Source organism: Neoarius graeffei, chromosome 11 (genome assembly GCF_027579695.1).
Source record: "Neoarius graeffei isolate fNeoGra1 chromosome 11, fNeoGra1.pri, whole genome shotgun sequence".
NCBI lineage: Eukaryota > Metazoa > Chordata > Actinopteri > Siluriformes > Ariidae > Neoarius > Neoarius graeffei.
The window spans coordinates 60,212,194-60,231,521 of NC_083579.1; the positions used below are offsets into that span (position 1 = coordinate 60,212,194).

Genomic DNA, 19,328 nt, shown 5'->3' on the forward strand with positions numbered 1-19,328 from the left:
ATCCACATTTTCGAAGGGAGCTTGAATTTAACTCTGTTACGCTAGTGACCCCTACTGGCATGTGAGAGTACTGCTACAATTAAAAAAAAATTTAAATAAAACCTGTGTGATGTGTAAGGAAGATAAGTTGATTAAATCCTCATGGCCAAAATGAAATACATTCACACAATACAGAGTCTAGATCACATAAGCAAATAAAACTGATCATAAATCATCAAGCTTTTTTCCCTTGACAGAAGAGAATGATGCAATAGTCATACCTGTGGTTGCTGTGATTGGCTGACTGGACCCTGCTCCATTCGGGCCAGCAGTGACAGGATTGGGTCACGATGGGCAGAAACAAGTGGCCTTCTCATCACCTCACCCTCACTTGGAGGGTCATAATCCTGACAAACGCAATGAAGTCATCGATCACCATTATTACTACTATGTACACAGTAAGAACAGACAAGGATCATCTTACAACCAATCTAAAGTACATTAATTCACAAAAAGTACATATCTGACAGCTTTCTGTAATGGGTTAACCTCCTAGGGCTTAGTGGTCACATGCGTGGACAGCACTTTTTAGAAATTCGGAACAAGAATCCACATATGTGGACATACTTTTTCTCTAAAAGTACATCTTATCAAAAGATGATGCTTAGTTTTTATTCTAATCAGGTTCTAATAAGCCCAAATAGCAAAGAGAAATAAAAAATGCATGTAAAAAAACAGCTTGGGCCTTAGGAGGTTAAAGAAAATATACTGTAATCTAAAATATATTTTCAAAAAGTAGTTTTTAACTGAAAAAAAAAACCCTGTCAATATTTTAAACAAAATAATCACATTAGAAATAAGAATATACCTGTACAAGCATGGCAGGATTTTTGCATGAGGATCAGGATATACTGTATGTACATACACTATCACAAAGAGAGTCACATGGCTCTAGTAGTGAGATATTCACCATATCTTGGACTCCATGCAGTGAGCTGTTGACGCTTGCCATTAGGTTCTGCAACGTGAAGCCCTCCTCTGCCAGAGCTGCAGAGAAAATATATGAAACCTGTTCTTTGGGACTCAAAGATAGGAATATGCAGAGCTAGAGTGTAAAGGGTTATACTGTCATCAGCATGACTCACAATGTCAGTAGTTCACTAGACAGTGTGTAATGATGTGAACTGAATCTGATGCACCTAGATGGACCCTTGTGGCGTGTGTGCGCATGTTTGTTGAATGTAAATCTCTGACAAGCTGCCGAGTACCTCTGACTGTAGCCATCTGGCTGCAGCTGAGGAGCAGCTCTCCCTCAGAGATGTGTCTGGCTGCAGTGTCTGTCTCTGTCTCTGTGATGGAGGTGCTGGAGTTTGAGCTGTTCTCCTTCAAAGATGGAGACTCAGGAGGAGCGGGTTGAGTATGCTCTACTGCAGAAGTTGAAGGATTCTGTGGTTTAGGGGGAACTGGAGAGAATGGATGGATGATTGCCTCTTCCTCCTCTTCATAAGCTACTGACAGTACACTGCTGAGGAAGGGGAGAGCAGACAAGAGAGACAGGTGGGGAATGCAGATAGGTTCTCCTCAAATAGCAATCTAAAGCAAATAAAGACTTAAAAATATGTAAATATATTTACCAAGTGTATTATGCAGTGTATTATGCACACTAAAAAAACAACATTGAACGGCCAAATCCAGCCATCCATTATCTGTAGCCGCTTCTCCTGTTCTACAGGGTCACAGGCAAGCTGGAGCCTATCCCAGCTGACTATGGGCGAGAGGCGGGGTACACTCTGGACAAGTCACCACGTTATCACAGGGCTGACACAGACACAAACAACCATTCACACTCACACCTACGGTCAATTTAGAGTCACCAGTTAACCTAACCTGCATGTCTTTGGACTGTGGGGGAAACCCATGCAGACACGGGGAGGGAGAACATGCAAACTCCACACAGAAAGGCCCTCGCCGGCCGCTGGGCTCGAACCCAGGACTTTCTTGCTGTGAGGAGACAGTGCTAACCACTACACCACCGTGCCGCCCAGCGGCCAAATCTAACTGGGTTAAATGCTAATGCTACATTTTCACTCTCTTCTTTTTACACAAAAGGATGTGGAGTTGTTTGTTGCATTGGCCTTTTCTCAAATAGCACCACAGTACACGACAGTAAAATATTCTCGAGCCCACATTTGTCATTGCTTTTCTTGCCAAGTGACCCACACTATAGTTAAGTACCTGTGCTGAATTTGATACTCTTATACAACGAACTGTGACATATTTGTGCAGATTAAACTAGTGCAATTCCCTGCAACTGACCATGAGTTGTCACTCAAAAACAACAAACACCCTTACCAGCTTTGGTACAAGTGTCCGCTAACTCTCTCATTGAACTCAGCTTTCAGTTTCTGTCTATAAAAAGCAAATTCTAAGTAAAGTAGATCAGATCTTGAAGCTCCTCCATTGTTGCTGCTGCTATTGTTTAAATTTAGCACAATCATCTAACGAAAACTGATGCTCTAACCCCACAATTTCGAGAGATGTTACTATACAAATGGGACAGGGATACAATTACATGTCCAAGCATATATTTTTCTATCTTCTGATTAGTTTTTGTACCATACTGACCTGTACAAAACATCTCATCTCATTATCTCTAGCCGCTTTATCCTGTTCTACAGGGTCGCAGGCAAGCTGGAGCCTATCCCAGCTGACTACGGGCGAAAGGCAGGGTACACCCTGGACAAGTCGCCAGGTCATCACAGGGCTGACACATAGACACAGACAACCATTCACACTCACATTCACACCTACGGTCAATTTAGAGTCACCAGTTAACCTAACCTGCATGTCTTTGGACTGTGGGGGAAACTGGAGCACCCGGAGGAAACCCACGCGGACACGGGGAGAACATGCAAACTCCGCACAGAAAGGCCCTCGCCGGCCACGGGGCTCGAACCCGGACCTTCTTGCTGTGAGGTGACAGCGCTAACCACTACACCACCGTGCCGCCCGTACAAAACATTAAAATCAATTTTTTTTCTTTAAACACCTTCAGCAGATGACACTGCAGAGCCAGTTTCTATACACCAAATACCTGACTTGCATGCTTAGTGAAAATACAGAAAATTATTCTGTTACTATAGTAATTCGAGTTTGAGAGTCTTTTAGCTTCGATTCTTAGTTACTCAGATGTCTACTATTTCAAGATTTATAATCAATCGTGCTTCCTAGAATAGTGATGCATTATATAGAATCTAATTTTCATGCACATATGCTAATCCTATTTAAGGCTCAACTGATCCAAAACAAGATTCGCAAAACTGTTTTCATACCTGACCTGAATACTTAGGTCTGTGTGCTGGAACAACTCTGGGGTCCTCTGAGGGAACATGCATCATGACAGGTTTGCCGTTATTCAAGTACACAAGTCTTTCTGAACCGTGGATAGACGTTGCAATTTTATACACTCACAGAGGACTTTATTGGGAACACCTGTACACCTACTCTTTCATGCAATTATCTACTCAACCAAACGGATGGCAGCAGTGCAATGCATAAAATTATGCAGATATGGGCCAGCAGCTTCGGGTAATGTTCACATCAACCATCAGAAGGGGGAAAATGTGATCTCGGTGATTTTGACTGTGGCATGATTGTTGGTGCCAGATGGGCTGGTTTGAGTATTTCATAAACTGCTGATCTCCTGGGAATTCCATGCACCACTGTCTTTAGAGTTACTCAGAGTGATTTAAAAAAAAAAAATCAGTGAGCAGCAGTTCTCTGGATGGAAACACCTTGTTGATGAGAGTGATCAATGGAGAATGACCAGACTGGTTCGAGTTGACAAAGGCTACAGTAAATCAGATAACCACTCTGTACGATTGTGGTGAGCAGAAAAGCATCTCAGAATGCACAACACGTCAAACCTTGAGGTGGATGAGCTTTGACAGCAGAAGACAATGTCAGGTTCCATTTCTGTGAGCCAAGACTCCAATGCCAACATTCCAACTTCCTCCTTGCTAGGAAAGCTCCACCTCACTGATACCAACACAGCCATTGCTGTAAGACACTTGAGGTGGTATGGATATGCTTGCCACAGTGCTGCTTGGATTTTCAGGGTTGTTGATCTTGATGTGTGTGGGCGAAAACCTAGGAGCCACCCCCGAAAAACCTGGTTAGAGGGTGTCAATGGTGATCTCAAGAAGTATGGTCTTTCGGCAGCTGACGCGCAGAATCGTGGAAAATGGAAGGCTGCCATGAAACATCTAACCCGCCCAAAGGTGGAACCATGACGTAAAACTGGATAGCAGCAGCAGCAAGAACAGAAAGCTGAGGCTGCACTGATCACAGACTCACCAAAACAGGACAAATGAAGACTGAAAAAAAAAAAAAATGTAGCCTGGTCTGACGAATCTCGATTTCTGCTGAGGCACACAGATGGTAGGGTCAGAATTTGGTACCAGCAGCATGAATCCATGGACCCAACCTGCCTTGTGTTAACAATCCAGGCTGGTTGAGGTGGTGTAATGGTGTTGGGAAGGTTTTCTTGGCACACATTGGGCCTGTTGCTACCAATCAATCATTGTTTGTATGCCACAGCCTGTTTGAGTATTGTTGCTGACCATGTGCATCCCTTCATGGCCACAATTTACTCATCTTCTAATGGCTACTTCCAGCATGATGATGAAGGCTTTATTTGTCACAGATGCATTATGCAATGCATAACGTCACAAAGCAAAAGTCGTCTCAAACTGGTTTCATGAATATGACAATGAGTTTTATGTCCTTCAGTGGCCTTCCCAGTCACCAGATCGGAATTTAATAGAACACTTTTGGGATGTGGCAGAATGGGAGATTGACATCATGAAAGTGCACCTGAAAAATCTGCAGGAACTGTGTGATGCAATCATCTCAACATGGACCAGAATCCTACAGGAATGTTTCCAACATCTTGTGGAATCCGTGCCATGAAGAATTGGGGCCGTTTTGAGAGCAAAGGAAGGCCCTACTCAGCATTAGTAGCATGTTCCTAGTGAAGTGCTCGGTGAGTGTACGTGTGCAGTTTTTACAATCGTTACATCCCTGTATAGATCTTCTTATACATGTTTTTAAAAATAAATGTATTGTTTATTAGTATTTCTATACAGGTAGTTGTCGACTAATGACTGCATTTGGTTACGACTGACCGGTCGTAAACTGATCTGGTCGTAAGTCGGCCTATGTTAAATGAACGTAAGTATATTGTGATGTGTAATGATATTGTAATCATCTTAAAGTCTTATTTTATCAACATTTTCTTATTTCATTACCTTGGCTCATTATTTGGTTCAAGTCCAACACTGCATACTACACTGCGTACAGTACAATTCGTTTAATATGTGCAAAACAAAAAATACGAAATACAGGTGTGAAAAATAGAAAACATTTTAGTTTGAAACATACCAAAATACATAGCAAAACATAGTAAAACATAGCAAAATACAAAATTTAGTGACCGCTGGCATCACTGGTGCTTGGCTGTGGGTCGTCTACGTCATTGTGGCAGCGGGGGCGTGGTCAAGCGCCGGTCTGTGACAGGAGGGCGGAGTCAGGGAAGGTAAGTGGCAGAATCACACCTGACGGCAATTAACCTGTGTTTGTGTGTCTTCCCAGTGACTGCGCCCTACTTAAGGAGGGAGAGCGAGAGCAGAGGGGCTCATCTCCGGACTAGACGCTGGCTGTGTGTGTGTGTGTATCTAGCCGATATAGAATTGTTCACTGAAAAGTGTGGCAATAAAGCCTTTTGCAAACCTGATCTCTGTCCTGCCGTCCTCTGTGCTCCACCCACGCCTAGTGAACCGTTACAGTGGTGCTGAAACCCGGGATCAGAGTGGAGCACCAGCAGATCAGCCCCATGGAGTCCTCCCCATTCGCCGACCTGGTCCACGCCCTTGCCACGGCCCAGCAAAGCCAGCACCAGGCGCTCGTCACCCTCCAGAAGGAATAGGAGCGACGCTTCGAAGCCCTGGTGCTGGCCCAGCAGGAAGACCGCGAGGCGTTCCGGCACCTCCTCGCGTTGGCGGGGTTTGCCAGCGCTCCGGCCGCGGGCCCGTCTCCCCTCACCGTTACCAAGATGGGTCCACAGGACGACCCCGAGGCTTTCATCACGCTATTCGAACAAGTCGCAGAAGCCTCGGGGTGGCCGATGGAGCAGCGCGCGGCACGTCTTCTCCCCCTCCTAACGGGAAAGGTGCAGCTGGCCACGCTACAGCTCCCCGCCGACCACCGGCTGGCCTACGCGGACCTCCGCCGGGCCGTCCTCCAGCGTGTGGGGCGCACGCCAGAGCAACAGCGCCAGCGCTTCCGCGCTTTGCGCTTGGAAGAAGTCGGCCGGCCGTTCGCGTTTGGCCAGCAGCTCCGGGACGCCTGCTGGCGGTGGTTGAGGGCCGACAACCGCGACGCCGAGGGGATCATCGACCAGGTGGTGCTGGAACAATTCATCGCTCGCCTACCAGCAGGAACCGCGGAGTGGGTCCAGTGCCACCGCCCGGCGTCGCTGGATCAGGCAGTCGAGCTGGCGGAGGATCATTTGGTGGCTCTTCCGGCGGCAGGACAGCAGACGGCATCTTCTCTTCTCTCCTCCTCTCTCTCTCTCTCCTTCTGCGTCCCGTCCTCGCCCCATTCCCCCCACCGTGGAGACGGGGGCCGACGCCACCCCAGCCGGCCTGCCGCACCCGCGGTGCCCTCCCGTTTCTCCCTTCTGTGTCTGTCTCTCCCCCACCTCAGGTGAGTGAGCCCCAGAACACCGGTGCAGAGAGAAAGCCCGGGCCGGTTTGCTGGCGCTGCGGGGAGCCGGGCCATCTTCAATAGCAGTGCACGGCAATGGAAGTGGGCGCGGTGGTTTGGATCCCCGACGCGCCAGAGGCCGCCCTCGATCGGGCCGGAGTGTATCGCATACCGGTGAGTATCCAAGGGGCTACATATCAGGCGTTGGTGGATTCTGGTTGTAATCAGACCTCAATTCGCCAAAGCCTGGTTCAAAACGAGGCATTGGGGGGAGCACAGGGGGTGAAGGTGTTGTGTGTGCACGGGGAGGTTCACCGCTACCCTTTGGTGTCGGTCCACATTTTTTTCAGAGGGGAAAAAGCCATAGTGAAGGTGGCGGTTAATCCTCGTCTTACCCACTCTTTAATTTTGGGGACTGATTGGCCGGGATTTCGGGATTTAATGACACATTTAGTGAAGAGTGGGTCCTGCCATTTAACAGGGGGAGGTCCCGGTGTCGCTTTGGCGGGAGCAGCTATCACAGAGCCGTCTACGTCATCTCCGCGTCAGAGTGAGGAGCCGCCGGCTCCTCCTCTCTCTATTGGGGAATCCCTCGCAGATTTCCCATTAGAACAGTCGCGAGACGAGACTCTGAGGCATGCGTTTGACCAAGTGAGAGTAATCGATGGTCAAACGCTCCCGCCGAACGCCACCCCGTCCTTCCCTTACTTCGCGATTATGAAGGATAGGTTATACCGAGTGACGCAGGACACTCAAACTAAAGAGCGAGTCATGCAGCTTTTAATTCCAAAGAGCCGCCAGGAATTGGTATTCCAGGCAGCTCACTTTAATCCCATGGCTGGACACTTAGGGCAGGATAAAACACTAGCCCGAATAATGGCCCGGTTCTATTGGCCGGGGATTCGCGGCGATGTCCACAGGTGGTGTACGGCGTGCCGCGAATGCCAGTTAGTAAATCCAGCGGCCATTCCAAAAGCGCCTTTGCGCCCTCTACCGTTAATTGAGACCCCATTCGAAAGAATTGGGATGGATCTCGTCGGGCCATTAGATCGGTCAACACGAGGGTACCGCTTTATATTAGTTCTAGTGGACTATGCAACGCGATACCCGGAAGCAGTGCCTCTTCGCAATATCTCAGCACGCAGTATTGTGGAGGCACTCTTCCGCGTTATCTCCCGAGTTGGAATCCCGAAAGAGATTCTGACTGACCAAGGCACCTCGTTTATGTCACGTACACTGAACGAACTGTATGGGTTATTGGGTATTAAGCCGATCCGCACCAGCGTGTATCACCCACAAACGGACAGTTTAGTTGAACGGTTCAACCGCACCCTCAAGAACATAATTAAAAATTCGTAAGTGAGGACGCACGTAATTGGGATAGATGGCTCGAACCCTTGCTCTTTGCAGTGCAAGAGGTCCCCCAAGCCTCCATGGGGTTCTCCCCGTTCGAATTGTTATACGGGGGTAAGCCGCGCGGCATCCTAGACGTGCTGCGGGAAAATTGGGAGGAGGGACCTTCACCAAGTAAAAACAAAATCCAATACGTTATTGACCTGCGCACAAAACTCCACACGCTCACACACCTAACTCAGGAGAATTTGCGGCAGGCCCAAGAACGACAAGCCCGCCTGTACGACAAGGGTACGCGCCTTAGGGAGTTCGCACCGGGAGAGAAAGTACTCGTACTGTTGCCCACATCGAGCTTCAAACTAGTCGCCAAGTGGCAAGGACCCTTTGAGGTCACACGGCGAGTCGGGGACGTTGACTATGAGGTGAGGCGAACGGATAGGGGCGGGGCGCTACAGATTTACCACCTCAACCTACTCAAACTCTGGAACGAGGAGGTCCCCGTGGCGTTGGTGTCGGTGGTTCCAGAGAAGGCAGAGCTGGGGCCGGAGGTGCAAAAGGGAACATTGGCATCGCGTACCCCTGTGGAGACCAAGTCTCCCCGACCCAACTCGCGGAGGTTGCCCAGTTGCAGACCGAGTTTTCGGACGTGTTCTCGCCCCTGCCCGGCTGCACCAACCTCATAGAGCACCACATTGAGACGCCCCCGGGGGTGGTAGTGCGTAGCCACCCTTACAGGTTACCCGAGCACAAGAAAAAAGTGGTTCGGGAAGAACTCGAGGTCATGCTCGAAATGGGCATCGTCGAGGAGTCCCACAGTGACTGGAGCAGCCCGGTGGTCTTGGTACCCAAGGCCGACGGGTCGGTCCGGTTCTGTGTGGACTATAGAAAAGTCAACGCGGTGTCTAAATTTGATGCGTACCCAATGCCTCGTATTGATGAGTTGCTCAATTGACTAGGCACGGCTCGTTTTTACTCGACGCTGGATTTAACAAAGGGTTATTGGCAGATCCCCTTGACTCCATTATCCCGGGAAAAAACGGCCTTTTCCACACTGTTCGGCTTGCACCAATTCGTCACACTTCCGTTTGGGCTGTTTGGGGCGCCTGCTACGTTTCAGCGGCTGATGGACAGGGTCCTCTGCCCCCACGCCACCTATGCGGCCGCATACCTCGACGATATCATCATTTATAGTAATGACTGGCAGCGGCACTTACAACACCTGAGGGCCGTCCTTAAGTCGCTGAGGCGAGCGGGTCTCACAGCCAACCCAAAGAAGTGTGCGATTGGGCGGGTGGAAGTACAGTATCTGGGCTTCCACTTGGGCAACGGGCAGGTGCGTCCCCAAATTAACAAGACAGCAGCAATTGTGGCCTGCCCGAGGCCCAAGACCAAAAAGGGGGTGAGACAGTTCCTGGGGCTGGCGGGCTACTATCGTAGGTTTATACCTAACTATTCGGACGTCACCAGCCCGCTGACTGATCTCACTAAAAAGGGGCACCAGATCCGGTCCAGTGGACGGAGCAATGCCAGCGGGCTTTCTCTGAGGTAAAGGCTGCACTGTGTGGGGGGCCACTATTACACTCCCCTGACTTTTCTCTCCCTTTTATGTTGCAGACCGATGCGTCGGACAGAGGGCTGGGGGCGGTTTTGTCCCAGGAGGTGGAGGGGGAGGACCGCCCCGTCCTGTACATTAGCAGGAAGCTGTCAGTGCATGAGGGGCGCTACAGCACTATCGAGAGTGTCTGGCGATCAAGTTGGCGGTCCTCGCCCTCCGCTACTACCTGCTGGGGCGCCCTTTCACCCTCTGTTCGGACCACGTGCCCCTCCAGTGGCTCCACCGCATGAAGGATGCCAACACGCGGATCACCCGTTGGTATCTGGCACTCCAACCCAGGAGTCGGCTGCAGGCCGGGCGGTGGGGGTATGTGGCAGCGGGGGCGTGGTCAAGCGCCGGTCTGTGACAGGAGGGCAGAGTCAGGGAAGGTAAGTGGCAGAATCACTACACCTGACGGCAATTAACCTGTGTTTGTGTGTCTTCCCAGTGACCGCGCCCTACTTAAGAGGGAGATCGAGAGCAGAGGGGCTCATCTCCGGACTAGACGCTGGCTGTGTGTGTGTGTCTAGCCGATATAGAATTGTTCACTGAAAAGTGTGGCAATAAAGCCTTTTGCAAACCTGATCTCTGTCCTGCCGTCCTCTGTGCTCCACCCACGCCTAGTGAACCGTTACAGTCATCATCAGCTGTTGCAGTGCTCGGGCTGGCGGGAGCATTTGCTCGTTTCATAAACCAGGAGCTGGGGCGGAAACTGTATGACGGAGTGCGCGAGGGAGCGCAAGAGAGACTGCACATGTGCCTGGAGCTGGGGCGGAAACTGTATGATGGAGTGCGTGAGGGACCGCGAGAGAGACTGCGTATGTGTCTGGAGCTGGGGCGGAAACTGTTGTACACGGCGAGAGGTGCTGCCGTGAGCTGGGGCGGAAACTGTCGTACGCTCAGCTGGGAAACACTTGCCAGTCATAACCAGACGGTCGTAAAGTCGATCGGTCGTAAGTCGCATAGGTCGCAAGTCGACGACTACCTGTACTTTTGCTTGACACTGGCCAACAGATCAGATGAAAGCCCTTGAAACAGGAAGTCATGTGATAATTACCCATCACATGTACACACTATGTGGTCAATAAATGACAACAGTTTAAGTGGGATGAGAGATTTGATCCCTGGATTCATAAACTTACTTTCACATTTACTCCTGATGGTAACACCCCTAATGTTGCTTGTTGGCTTAAATGCATTAAAGCTGCCTTGATTATATTAATGCACCAAGACAAATTTACCATATTGATAGCCAGATAAGTGCAGATGAACAACATACATGTCAACCTATACGGAATGTCCGTATTTTATATGGATTTGATTCAATAAACGTAGTATACGGGCGTATAAATAGTTATACGGATTCTTTAAAAAAACTTCAATATTTATTTAGAGCTATAATCAATTCCCACGATGATAAAAGAGCGCATAACATTTACAAACGTATTGTACACCACAGACAGCCAGTAAAGAGTCTTATGAAATCGCGCGTTATCTTGTGGTAGCGAGACTTCGTTCCACTTTTGATCATGCGCACACCGCATTGCGAGAATCCCGCCAATCGTGAAGTCATAGACATATAAACATAGACGCCGCCTTCTGCGTAGAATCATACGTCATCCTCGCCGCCATATTGGATGTGGCAAAGTGGAGATTCTTCAACCGTCTCTGGTATAGCGTCTAGACAGTAGCCGAGAATAAAGATGCCTCATTCATGTGCTGCATTTAACTGTATCAACAGGTTTACCGCCCAAACGAGATCACATGGGATTACCTTTCACAGGTGAGACTGGAAAAATACTTTTCATTGTATTTGGTCATTATAACGTAATTTTACGAACAGATTTTTCTGACTTTGTGGCTAATATGAAGTCTTGTGCATAATAGCCGCTCGGTGAAACCTGTCTCCAAACAACGAAGTATTTCCTTCGTAACTACGCTGATAACACTTTGTGTTTTTGTCAAACATTGGAGCTTTCTATTTATTCTGAAGGTTTATTGTTATTAATACTGAATAAAAAGTAACTGGGATATATCATTGTTAATTATCATTCAAATTTTAGGTAAATTATTTTAATTTGCATCTTATACTGATTTTATAAGGGAAATACGGATTTTGGAGGTTGGTTATACAGGTTTGATTGACCAAAGGTTGACATGTATGGAACAAGGTGAGAAAAACTTACACCGGTAACGGTTGCTGCTCCTCTCCTTCACTGTGTGGCTTCTCCTCTGTAAGTGGAAGTTCTGCATCTCCCCATGGATGGTTATGCAGGCTTTCTGGCTCTGGTGTCTCTATTCTTCTGGGGGATGGAACTGGAGTACATATAGGTGTTTCCACTGGATCCTTTTCTGGTTCTGAGAGGAGGACAGTGTTTTACTGGGAATGATCTTACGAAAGTAAACAATAACCATATAAAGCAAACATACAGAAGGCTACAAAAAGCTTGAAAATGTGCTTTGAGTAAATATTGTGAGACCTGATAAAACTGGCTGCTGAGGCTGTGCATGCTGGGAATCTCTGGGTGACTGAGCAGGGGAAGAATGCGCCGAGATGTCTGGAGTGCTGACTGGAGATGGTGCCTCTCTCAGTACTCGAGGATTCTCTTTCACACTAGGCTCAGGAGTGGGCACTGGTGTCGGCACTGCACTCTCCTGCCACAGTGTTAACAAACCATGAGAACGTGGATGTCTCTGGAAAACTGATCATCATTAACATTGCATCATCTCATCAACACTGGATCAATTAGCACCGATGGGAAAACAATGAAGTTATTTAAGGAATAAAACTGGGTGCGTTTGTGCACTCTGTTTTGCGTGAACCCATTTACCTGCTGAATGTGGGTATCCTGTGTTGAAGCTGGAGCAGGAGGCTCTCTCGGACCCTCTCTCTGGCCCAGTGTTAGGGCGATTATGTCAGCCAGCACCTCATTCACATACTGCCGGATGAGCGCCGAGTCCACTGGCACGCCAGCGTCCACAACTAGCTGCAGTCCTCCTGCTGTCTCCACTAACCCAGAGTAAAACACAGAAGAGGCCTCCTAACCACACACTGACATGGCTGTGATTTTTACTAGAAATGTATCAAGTTTCAGAGCAAGATATTCTGGATTCTGCAGAGATGGTTTGGAGAAGGAATGGAATATGGTAATATATTATTGTGTGAGACAAATGGTGCCACATAAATCTTCGTATCTCATTGTCCAGAGCAATTTTAAGCCCGTGCCAAGGACTATCAGCATTCTGCTGATAGGCTGACACATTTGGCTGCTAACAGACTGACTGTGAATTATGCCCAGGCCTGGAATAAAACCATTCCCCATTTCTGACCAATGTCTTTTGATCAAATGGGCCTATTTCACATGTTAGTGAACCACTTCTGGGCCATCACCCAGCACAAACCTGGTAGAATTTCTCCCCCTGTGAAGGCAACTTTTATTTATTGCTCAATAAAAATGACTGTTTAGGCATTATAAGGTGAGCAATATTATTGGAACTCAGTGATTAAGTTTCTAGCAAGACTTTATATAATACTGCTAAACATGGTCAGCATTCTGTAATATTTTAAATATTTGCCAAGCCTCAACAATGAAGTCATTGTAAAAGAGGAAATCAACTGCTATTTTACCTTTACTGTATTTTTACATTGCATTCATGATCTTTCAGCATTACTATTAAACAAACAAAAAGCACATATTGTAGTGTTGCACTCTTGGCATGCAAGCTTTATTCTGAGACGTTGGAGTACTAGGATGCCCACTTCAGCAGAAGACTCCAGTCAGTCTATGAATGTGCTGACTAGGGCTTGCTGCTTGCAGACTTGTAGCCTCCTCTGCAAATTTGATACATCATTGATCTTTCTATTAAACGAGAGTGGGGATTAATGAGGCGGGCCGAGAGAGCATGGGCTGAGTTAAAGTGAGCTGAGTGAAATGGAGGAGAGGAGGAGTGCAGGGAATGAGGAAGAGCAATCTTACTTTAATGAGGAAACACCATGTCCCAGTGTTCCGACAGCTTTGACAAATGCGCCGTTCACTTCTGCGCAAAGTATGAATCAAAATTGTGAAACTAAAGTGTGAAAAGTCATGTTATGCATAGTCTCCCTACTCTGCTGGTTTCCACCAGATGTCCTTAATTTTTTTTTTTTCTTGGCATCTTGAACGCAAACGATATATTGGTTGATGCAACACTGAACCTAAAGGCAGGTGGCAATGTAGGAACTGTACTGACAGTGATGGGTGACCAGAGCATTGCAGCACCATTATGTTCATTATAAAATACCAGGTGTTGATATCTGGGTGACATGATTTACCTGTGGTGTCTGAGGTAACGCTGTCCTCTGGCTCTGATTGGGTGGCTGGGTCTGTATGGGCTGGCTGAGGGAACATCCCACTGATCATCCTTGCCATCAACTGCTGCTCCACCCTTCATAAGCAAAAAACCGTCAGTAAAAAAAATTCTCCAAGTCCTTTTCTTTTGACAGAATTATGTTGTGGTTCAGAAAATGCTGGAGATGCAAAAAGTTTGTGTAAATACTGCAGACGTTGTATGTGTACTTAATAATATGTAATTTTGTTTAAACTTATTAAATCTGCTTCCAGGGCGGCACGGTGGTGTAGTGGTTAGCGCTGTCGCCTCACAGCAAGAAGGTCCTGGGTTCGAGCCCCGGGGCCGGCAAGGGCCTTTCTGTGCGGAGTTTGCATGTTCTCCCCGTGTCCGCGTGGGTTTCCTCCGGGTACTCCGGTTTCCCCCACAGTCCAAAGACATGCAGGTTAGGTTAACTGGTGACTCTAAATTGACCGTAGGTGTGAATGTGAGTGTGAATGGTTGTCTGTGTCTATGTGTCAGCCCTGTGATGACCTGGCGACTTGTCCAGGGTGTACCCCGCCTTTCGCCCGTAGTCAGCTGGGATAGGCTCCAGCTTGCCTGCGACCCTGTAGAAGGATAAAGCGGCTAGAGATAATGAGATGAGATGAGAAATCTGCTTCCAAATTTTGTGATTACTTGATAAATTCATGCTAAGCAATCACAATTCAGGGTAATCCTGCATGCATGTAATGAATGAGCTGTAACGGCATACTGTACTATTTACCTTTACTCTCCTACAATTATATACATAATTGCACAATCATATGTCACACAGAAGAGGATATGTTCCCTTTTGAGTCCTCTTAAGGTTTCTTATGTTGTCTCAGAGTTTTTTTTCTTGCCACTGTCGCTTCTAGCTTGCTCATTAGGGATCTAAATATACATCTGGATTTCTGTAAAGTCGCTTTGTGGTAAAGTCTATTGCTAAAAAGCACTATAAACATAAAATAGACTCGAATTGAATAGAACAAAGTTTTATGTATTGTACATGCAGGCCAGTGGAGAAAGGGGGTGGAGTGGGGAGTGAGGGGCCGCAGTGATACTTATTATCCATAACAGGGGCCTTAGAATAAAAATGCTTGAGAGCGGCTGTGTTGAGGCAACAAGGGCATTTAGTTAATCTAAACATGACGAGGGATGATATAGTGCAGTTCATGGTGAGAACAGAAGACCCTCACCAGGCCACAAGTCTGTTTTCCAGGGTGTCTCTATGCTGGATGGCGGTGAGTACGGGCTGGGTGAGGGGACTAGGCTGGCTCGGCTGTGTTGGGAAAGTCGGACCGTGGTACAGAGCCACTGGAGGAGAAGGTAGTCCATGCAGTTCTATCGGAGAATCAGGAAATTCTCCCTCCATTTCGGGCTCCTAATTTTACAGGAGGAAAAGAAAACGTGTGAGTATAACAATACTATAGGGTGTGCATATTCTGACTCGTCTTTTAAACAAAAGGATATCCACCTCACAGCAATCAGCAGTAAGGATGTGTACACTTTAGCGGAGAACTGCAAGCACATGTTGGACAGCATACACAATCACAGCAGCCATTACTATCTTAGCAGGATTGGGAAAAGTTGGACATTTGTCTTCTGTTATTCTTCTTTCAGTTGTGTGTGTTAGCACTGAACCCTGGTCACTGGTTTGCATTATGCACAAATTCCTCTGGCGCAGAGTCAGAGAGGCTTGGGTAAGCCTGGACCAAATGGCTCATTCCCTGTGGCCAGGCTCCAGAAAGAGAGACGGAAAGAGGGTGGAAAGAATGGAGAGAAAGAAAGAGTGAGAGATTTTAACAAGAAGGAGAGAGAAAAAGAAAGAAAGAAAAAAAAAACACTTGGCTGTGTTTGCCAGTCACTGAGTTTGTTTGAAGTTTATGGCTCCATCACAGTCCCAGCCTGCCAAAGTGGAGACACTGGAGGCTTAGAGCAATGACATTTTAGGAGTGGGCATCTGGCCCTGGTTGCTCTTGGAGACAGGGCTTGTTTGATGAGGTCTGGACTGGAGTGGCTGCGCCCTTTATTTGACAGCTGGGAGAGCTAGAAGACTAAGTGGGAGAAAGAGTGCCAGGCATAATTGGATTTTTAGCCTAATTAAAGGCAACTCTCATACACAGCACTTAAATTCTTTTATAGTCTTCTCAGTTTGGTTTGTTTACAGTGCTGGAGCAATAACTCTGACCTTAATTGCCATGAAAACAACTTGAGGGGCAGTATAATTCTGACGTGACTCGACATGAACATTTTCAAGTGCGATACCATTGCTACCAAAAAAGCAGCAAAACGCATTAAACACGCTCAGTCACTAACTAGCTTTCCAGCATTGTTCACAAAGCATTTGGAGACCAAATAGTTGCAAATTATATACAACATGTAAAGATTGTTAGGAAACAGGACACAATTTCTCATCTCATCTCTAGCCGCTTTATCCTTCTACAGGGTCGCAGGCAAGCTGGAGCCTATCCCAGCTGACTACGGGCGAAAGGCGGGGTACACCCTGGACAAGTCGCCAGGTCATCACAGGGCTGACACATAGACACAGACAACCATTCACACCTACGGTCAATTTAGAGTCACCAGTTAACCTAACCTGCATGTCTTTGGACTGTGGGGAAAACCGGAGCACCCGGAGGAAACCCACGCGGACACGGGGAGAACATGCAAACTCCGCACAGAAAGGCCCTCGCCGGCCACGGGGCTCGAACCCGGACCTTCTTGCTGTGAGGCGACAGCACTAACCACTACACCACCGTGCCGCCCTGGACACAATTTCTGTAAATCATAAATCAGCTGTGAGAAGATATGATTTAAATATGCAGTGCTATGCCGGTATTACTGATCAAATGTCCAAGAACATTCAGTGCAGACAAATAACAACTATTTTCTTGTGTCTGAAAAAAAAAGGAGATACGATTCATTTCTGCCTGCAGTTTGCTTCTAAAACCAAAAGGGGGCAATGTGGATTAGCCCATGTTTTTTCCCAAGCGTAGAGCCCGAACCTTCTTTTATTTCCATTATATACATCCTTCCTCTTCACTAGATACAAAAGCAAGTGACAACAACATGGATCTGTTCTTCTCTCAGTCTAACAACCGCTGTGCTATTTCTGTGCTAACTGATGCTTGCCCTTGACCGACCTGGAATGGGCCTACAGTGCGATATCCCGAGCAGCTTTCTCTGCTTGTTAGCCATAAATATGGAAGGCTTACGGCTTTGGGTGTATGCTTGACTGAACTGTGATGTGAGACGAATTCGTGAACAGCTAGCGTCTGAGTGGCACTGAACAAAGGGGGTTACAGGCTGTGCACATGCACCACGCCCTTCCAATACCAATCGCCTAAACCGACGTTCTCCAGAGTAGGTTTAATCCATTCTGTCAGTATGGTTAATTAATGAAAGCAATGTTCTCCTTCACCCTTTCCCTCTGCAAATCTTATTAACCAAGTGCTGAGAGCTTGTTGGATGTTTCCAAGAAGGTGGCATCAAACTAAATGTGTATTTGCGGTTTTGTCGACCTCAAATTGCGTATAAATCACTGTTCTCAAGGAAGGCTGGGTGTTGGAAGCTGTCAGCCCCAAGGCAAGTGAGCAGATGACCTTTGTGGTGTGTGCTGGAGCATGTGCAATCAGGCCAACTCGAAATTGTGTTGTGCTTTAATTCGATTTACCTGACTGCTGTCTGCCACCTCCAAGAAGTTGGTTCCAGGAAAGCCATCATTCTCGTCAGCCTCCTCTTCGAATGCTTGGGCGTCTGCTCCGGTCTGGGAGGCAAGAGTGAGCAAAAGAGAGTCAATGAGGTGCACAGTGTCAGTAAAAGCTCCATGCCATTAACAGCCTGAGGGATTATGAGTATATTAAGTATATGAATTATTAAAGATCATGATGCCAGAATGAAGCAGGTGATTACAGTTGACCACGCACCATAACACAATGCAGTGTGAAATGCAATTATCACACAGCACCTTCCATTTGCATACGCACACGCGCGCACACACCCTTCAGCATCTTCTGATGCACTTTCCACCAATCCCTGCTGACTCTCATCAGGGCCATGGCGCTGAGTAACATAGAGCAAAATTACTCTTTCCCCAGCCTCACTCATTCCTTTCAAGCACATTATATTACATGAGTGGGGTGGAAAAAAAAAAAAAAAAAAAAATTCATGCTCCCTAGGAATCCACTCACACACCCACACACTGATTGCAGAGGTCATGATCTGTCCTGCTCATGAGCCTCATATGTGAAAGAATCACAAGTCCTTCCCCCAGGGTCACAAACACTTGCTTTGCCTGCTCACTTTCGTCGCTATGGTAACTAAGAGAGCTCCTTGATTCATGTTCACTCAGCGTGAGATGGAGCTGAAACGAAGCAGACACAGACAAGACACTGTGCAGTGCACTCTGCAGAGGAAAACACATCACAGGTGCACCATATTACAAGTTCTTAAGCTTCTAAAAAGACTTTCTTTGGATCAGGACGCAGTGAATGTGCAGTTTTAATGTCCATGCATGTTGTGGAGATAGCAAGTTCTTTTTGCAACCATGGACCTGTTCCAGTTTCAATAAACGCTATAGAGCCCCTAATATTACACCACAGATGTCTCATCTCATCTCATTATCTCTAGCCGCTTTATCCTTCTACAGGGTCGCAGGCAAGCTGGAGCCTATCCCAGCTGACTACGGGCGAAAGGCGGGGTACACCCTGGACAAGTCGCCAGGTCATCACAGGGCTGACACATAGACACAGACAACCATTCACACTCACATTCACACCTACGGTCAATTTAGAGTCACCAGTTAACCTAACCTGCATGTCTTTGGACTGTGGGGGAAACCGGAGCACCCGGAGGAAACCCACGCGGACACGGGGAGAACATGCAAACTCCACACAGAAAGGCCCTCGCCGGCCCCGGGGCTCGAACCCAGGACCTTCTTGCTGTGAGGCGACAGCGCTAACCACTACACCACCGTGCCGCCCACCACAGATGTTATGAACAAAACTAAGACATGAAATATTAGGTGTATATAGCCTAGTAACTGTGTACGATTGCACTGGAGGGAGCCCTGAAAAATAAGTTTTCATTCGACATACACCATGTTAAAATGCAGATTTGTAACACTGTACATCAGTGACAATATTAAAGGACATGGGACATGAAACATAAATGCACGCTTTATCAGTTTCTTTCCATTAAAAATATGAATTAATTGCATCAACAAATACAAAATCATCTATTAAATTCAGCAAAATCGTTATATTCGTGATGATTATATGGCATTTCT

General features: G+C 47.2%; 1 protein-coding gene across 10 annotated transcripts in view; it reads right to left on the minus strand.

Annotated features, from left to right (window-relative positions):
* The window catches only part of kiaa0586 (KIAA0586 ortholog), a 175,486-nt gene that overhangs the window by 50,837 nt on the left and 105,321 nt on the right, over positions 1–19,328 (minus strand). For 9 of the 10 annotated variants that reach the window (XR_009655653.1, XR_009655654.1, XR_009655655.1 and 6 more), the window contains 9 exons: positions 17,715–17,807; positions 15,238–15,422; positions 14,004–14,116; positions 12,523–12,701; positions 12,172–12,346; positions 11,878–12,049; positions 1,248–1,504; positions 950–1,026; positions 261–386 (listed from right to left, as the gene is read on the minus strand). Coding sequence is in view for 7 of the 10 variants with exons in the window: in XM_060934418.1 (XP_060790401.1) it covers positions 261–386; positions 950–1,026; positions 1,248–1,504; positions 11,878–12,049; positions 12,172–12,346; positions 12,523–12,701; positions 14,004–14,116; positions 15,238–15,422; positions 17,715–17,807 (1,377 nt within the window). In the remaining 3 variants the exon portion in view is untranslated. The remainder of the gene's footprint in view (positions 1–260; positions 387–949; positions 1,027–1,247; positions 1,505–11,877; positions 12,050–12,171; positions 12,347–12,522; positions 12,702–14,003; positions 14,117–15,237; positions 15,423–17,714; positions 17,808–19,328) is intronic. The other variant, XM_060934414.1, reaches the window with a different exon arrangement.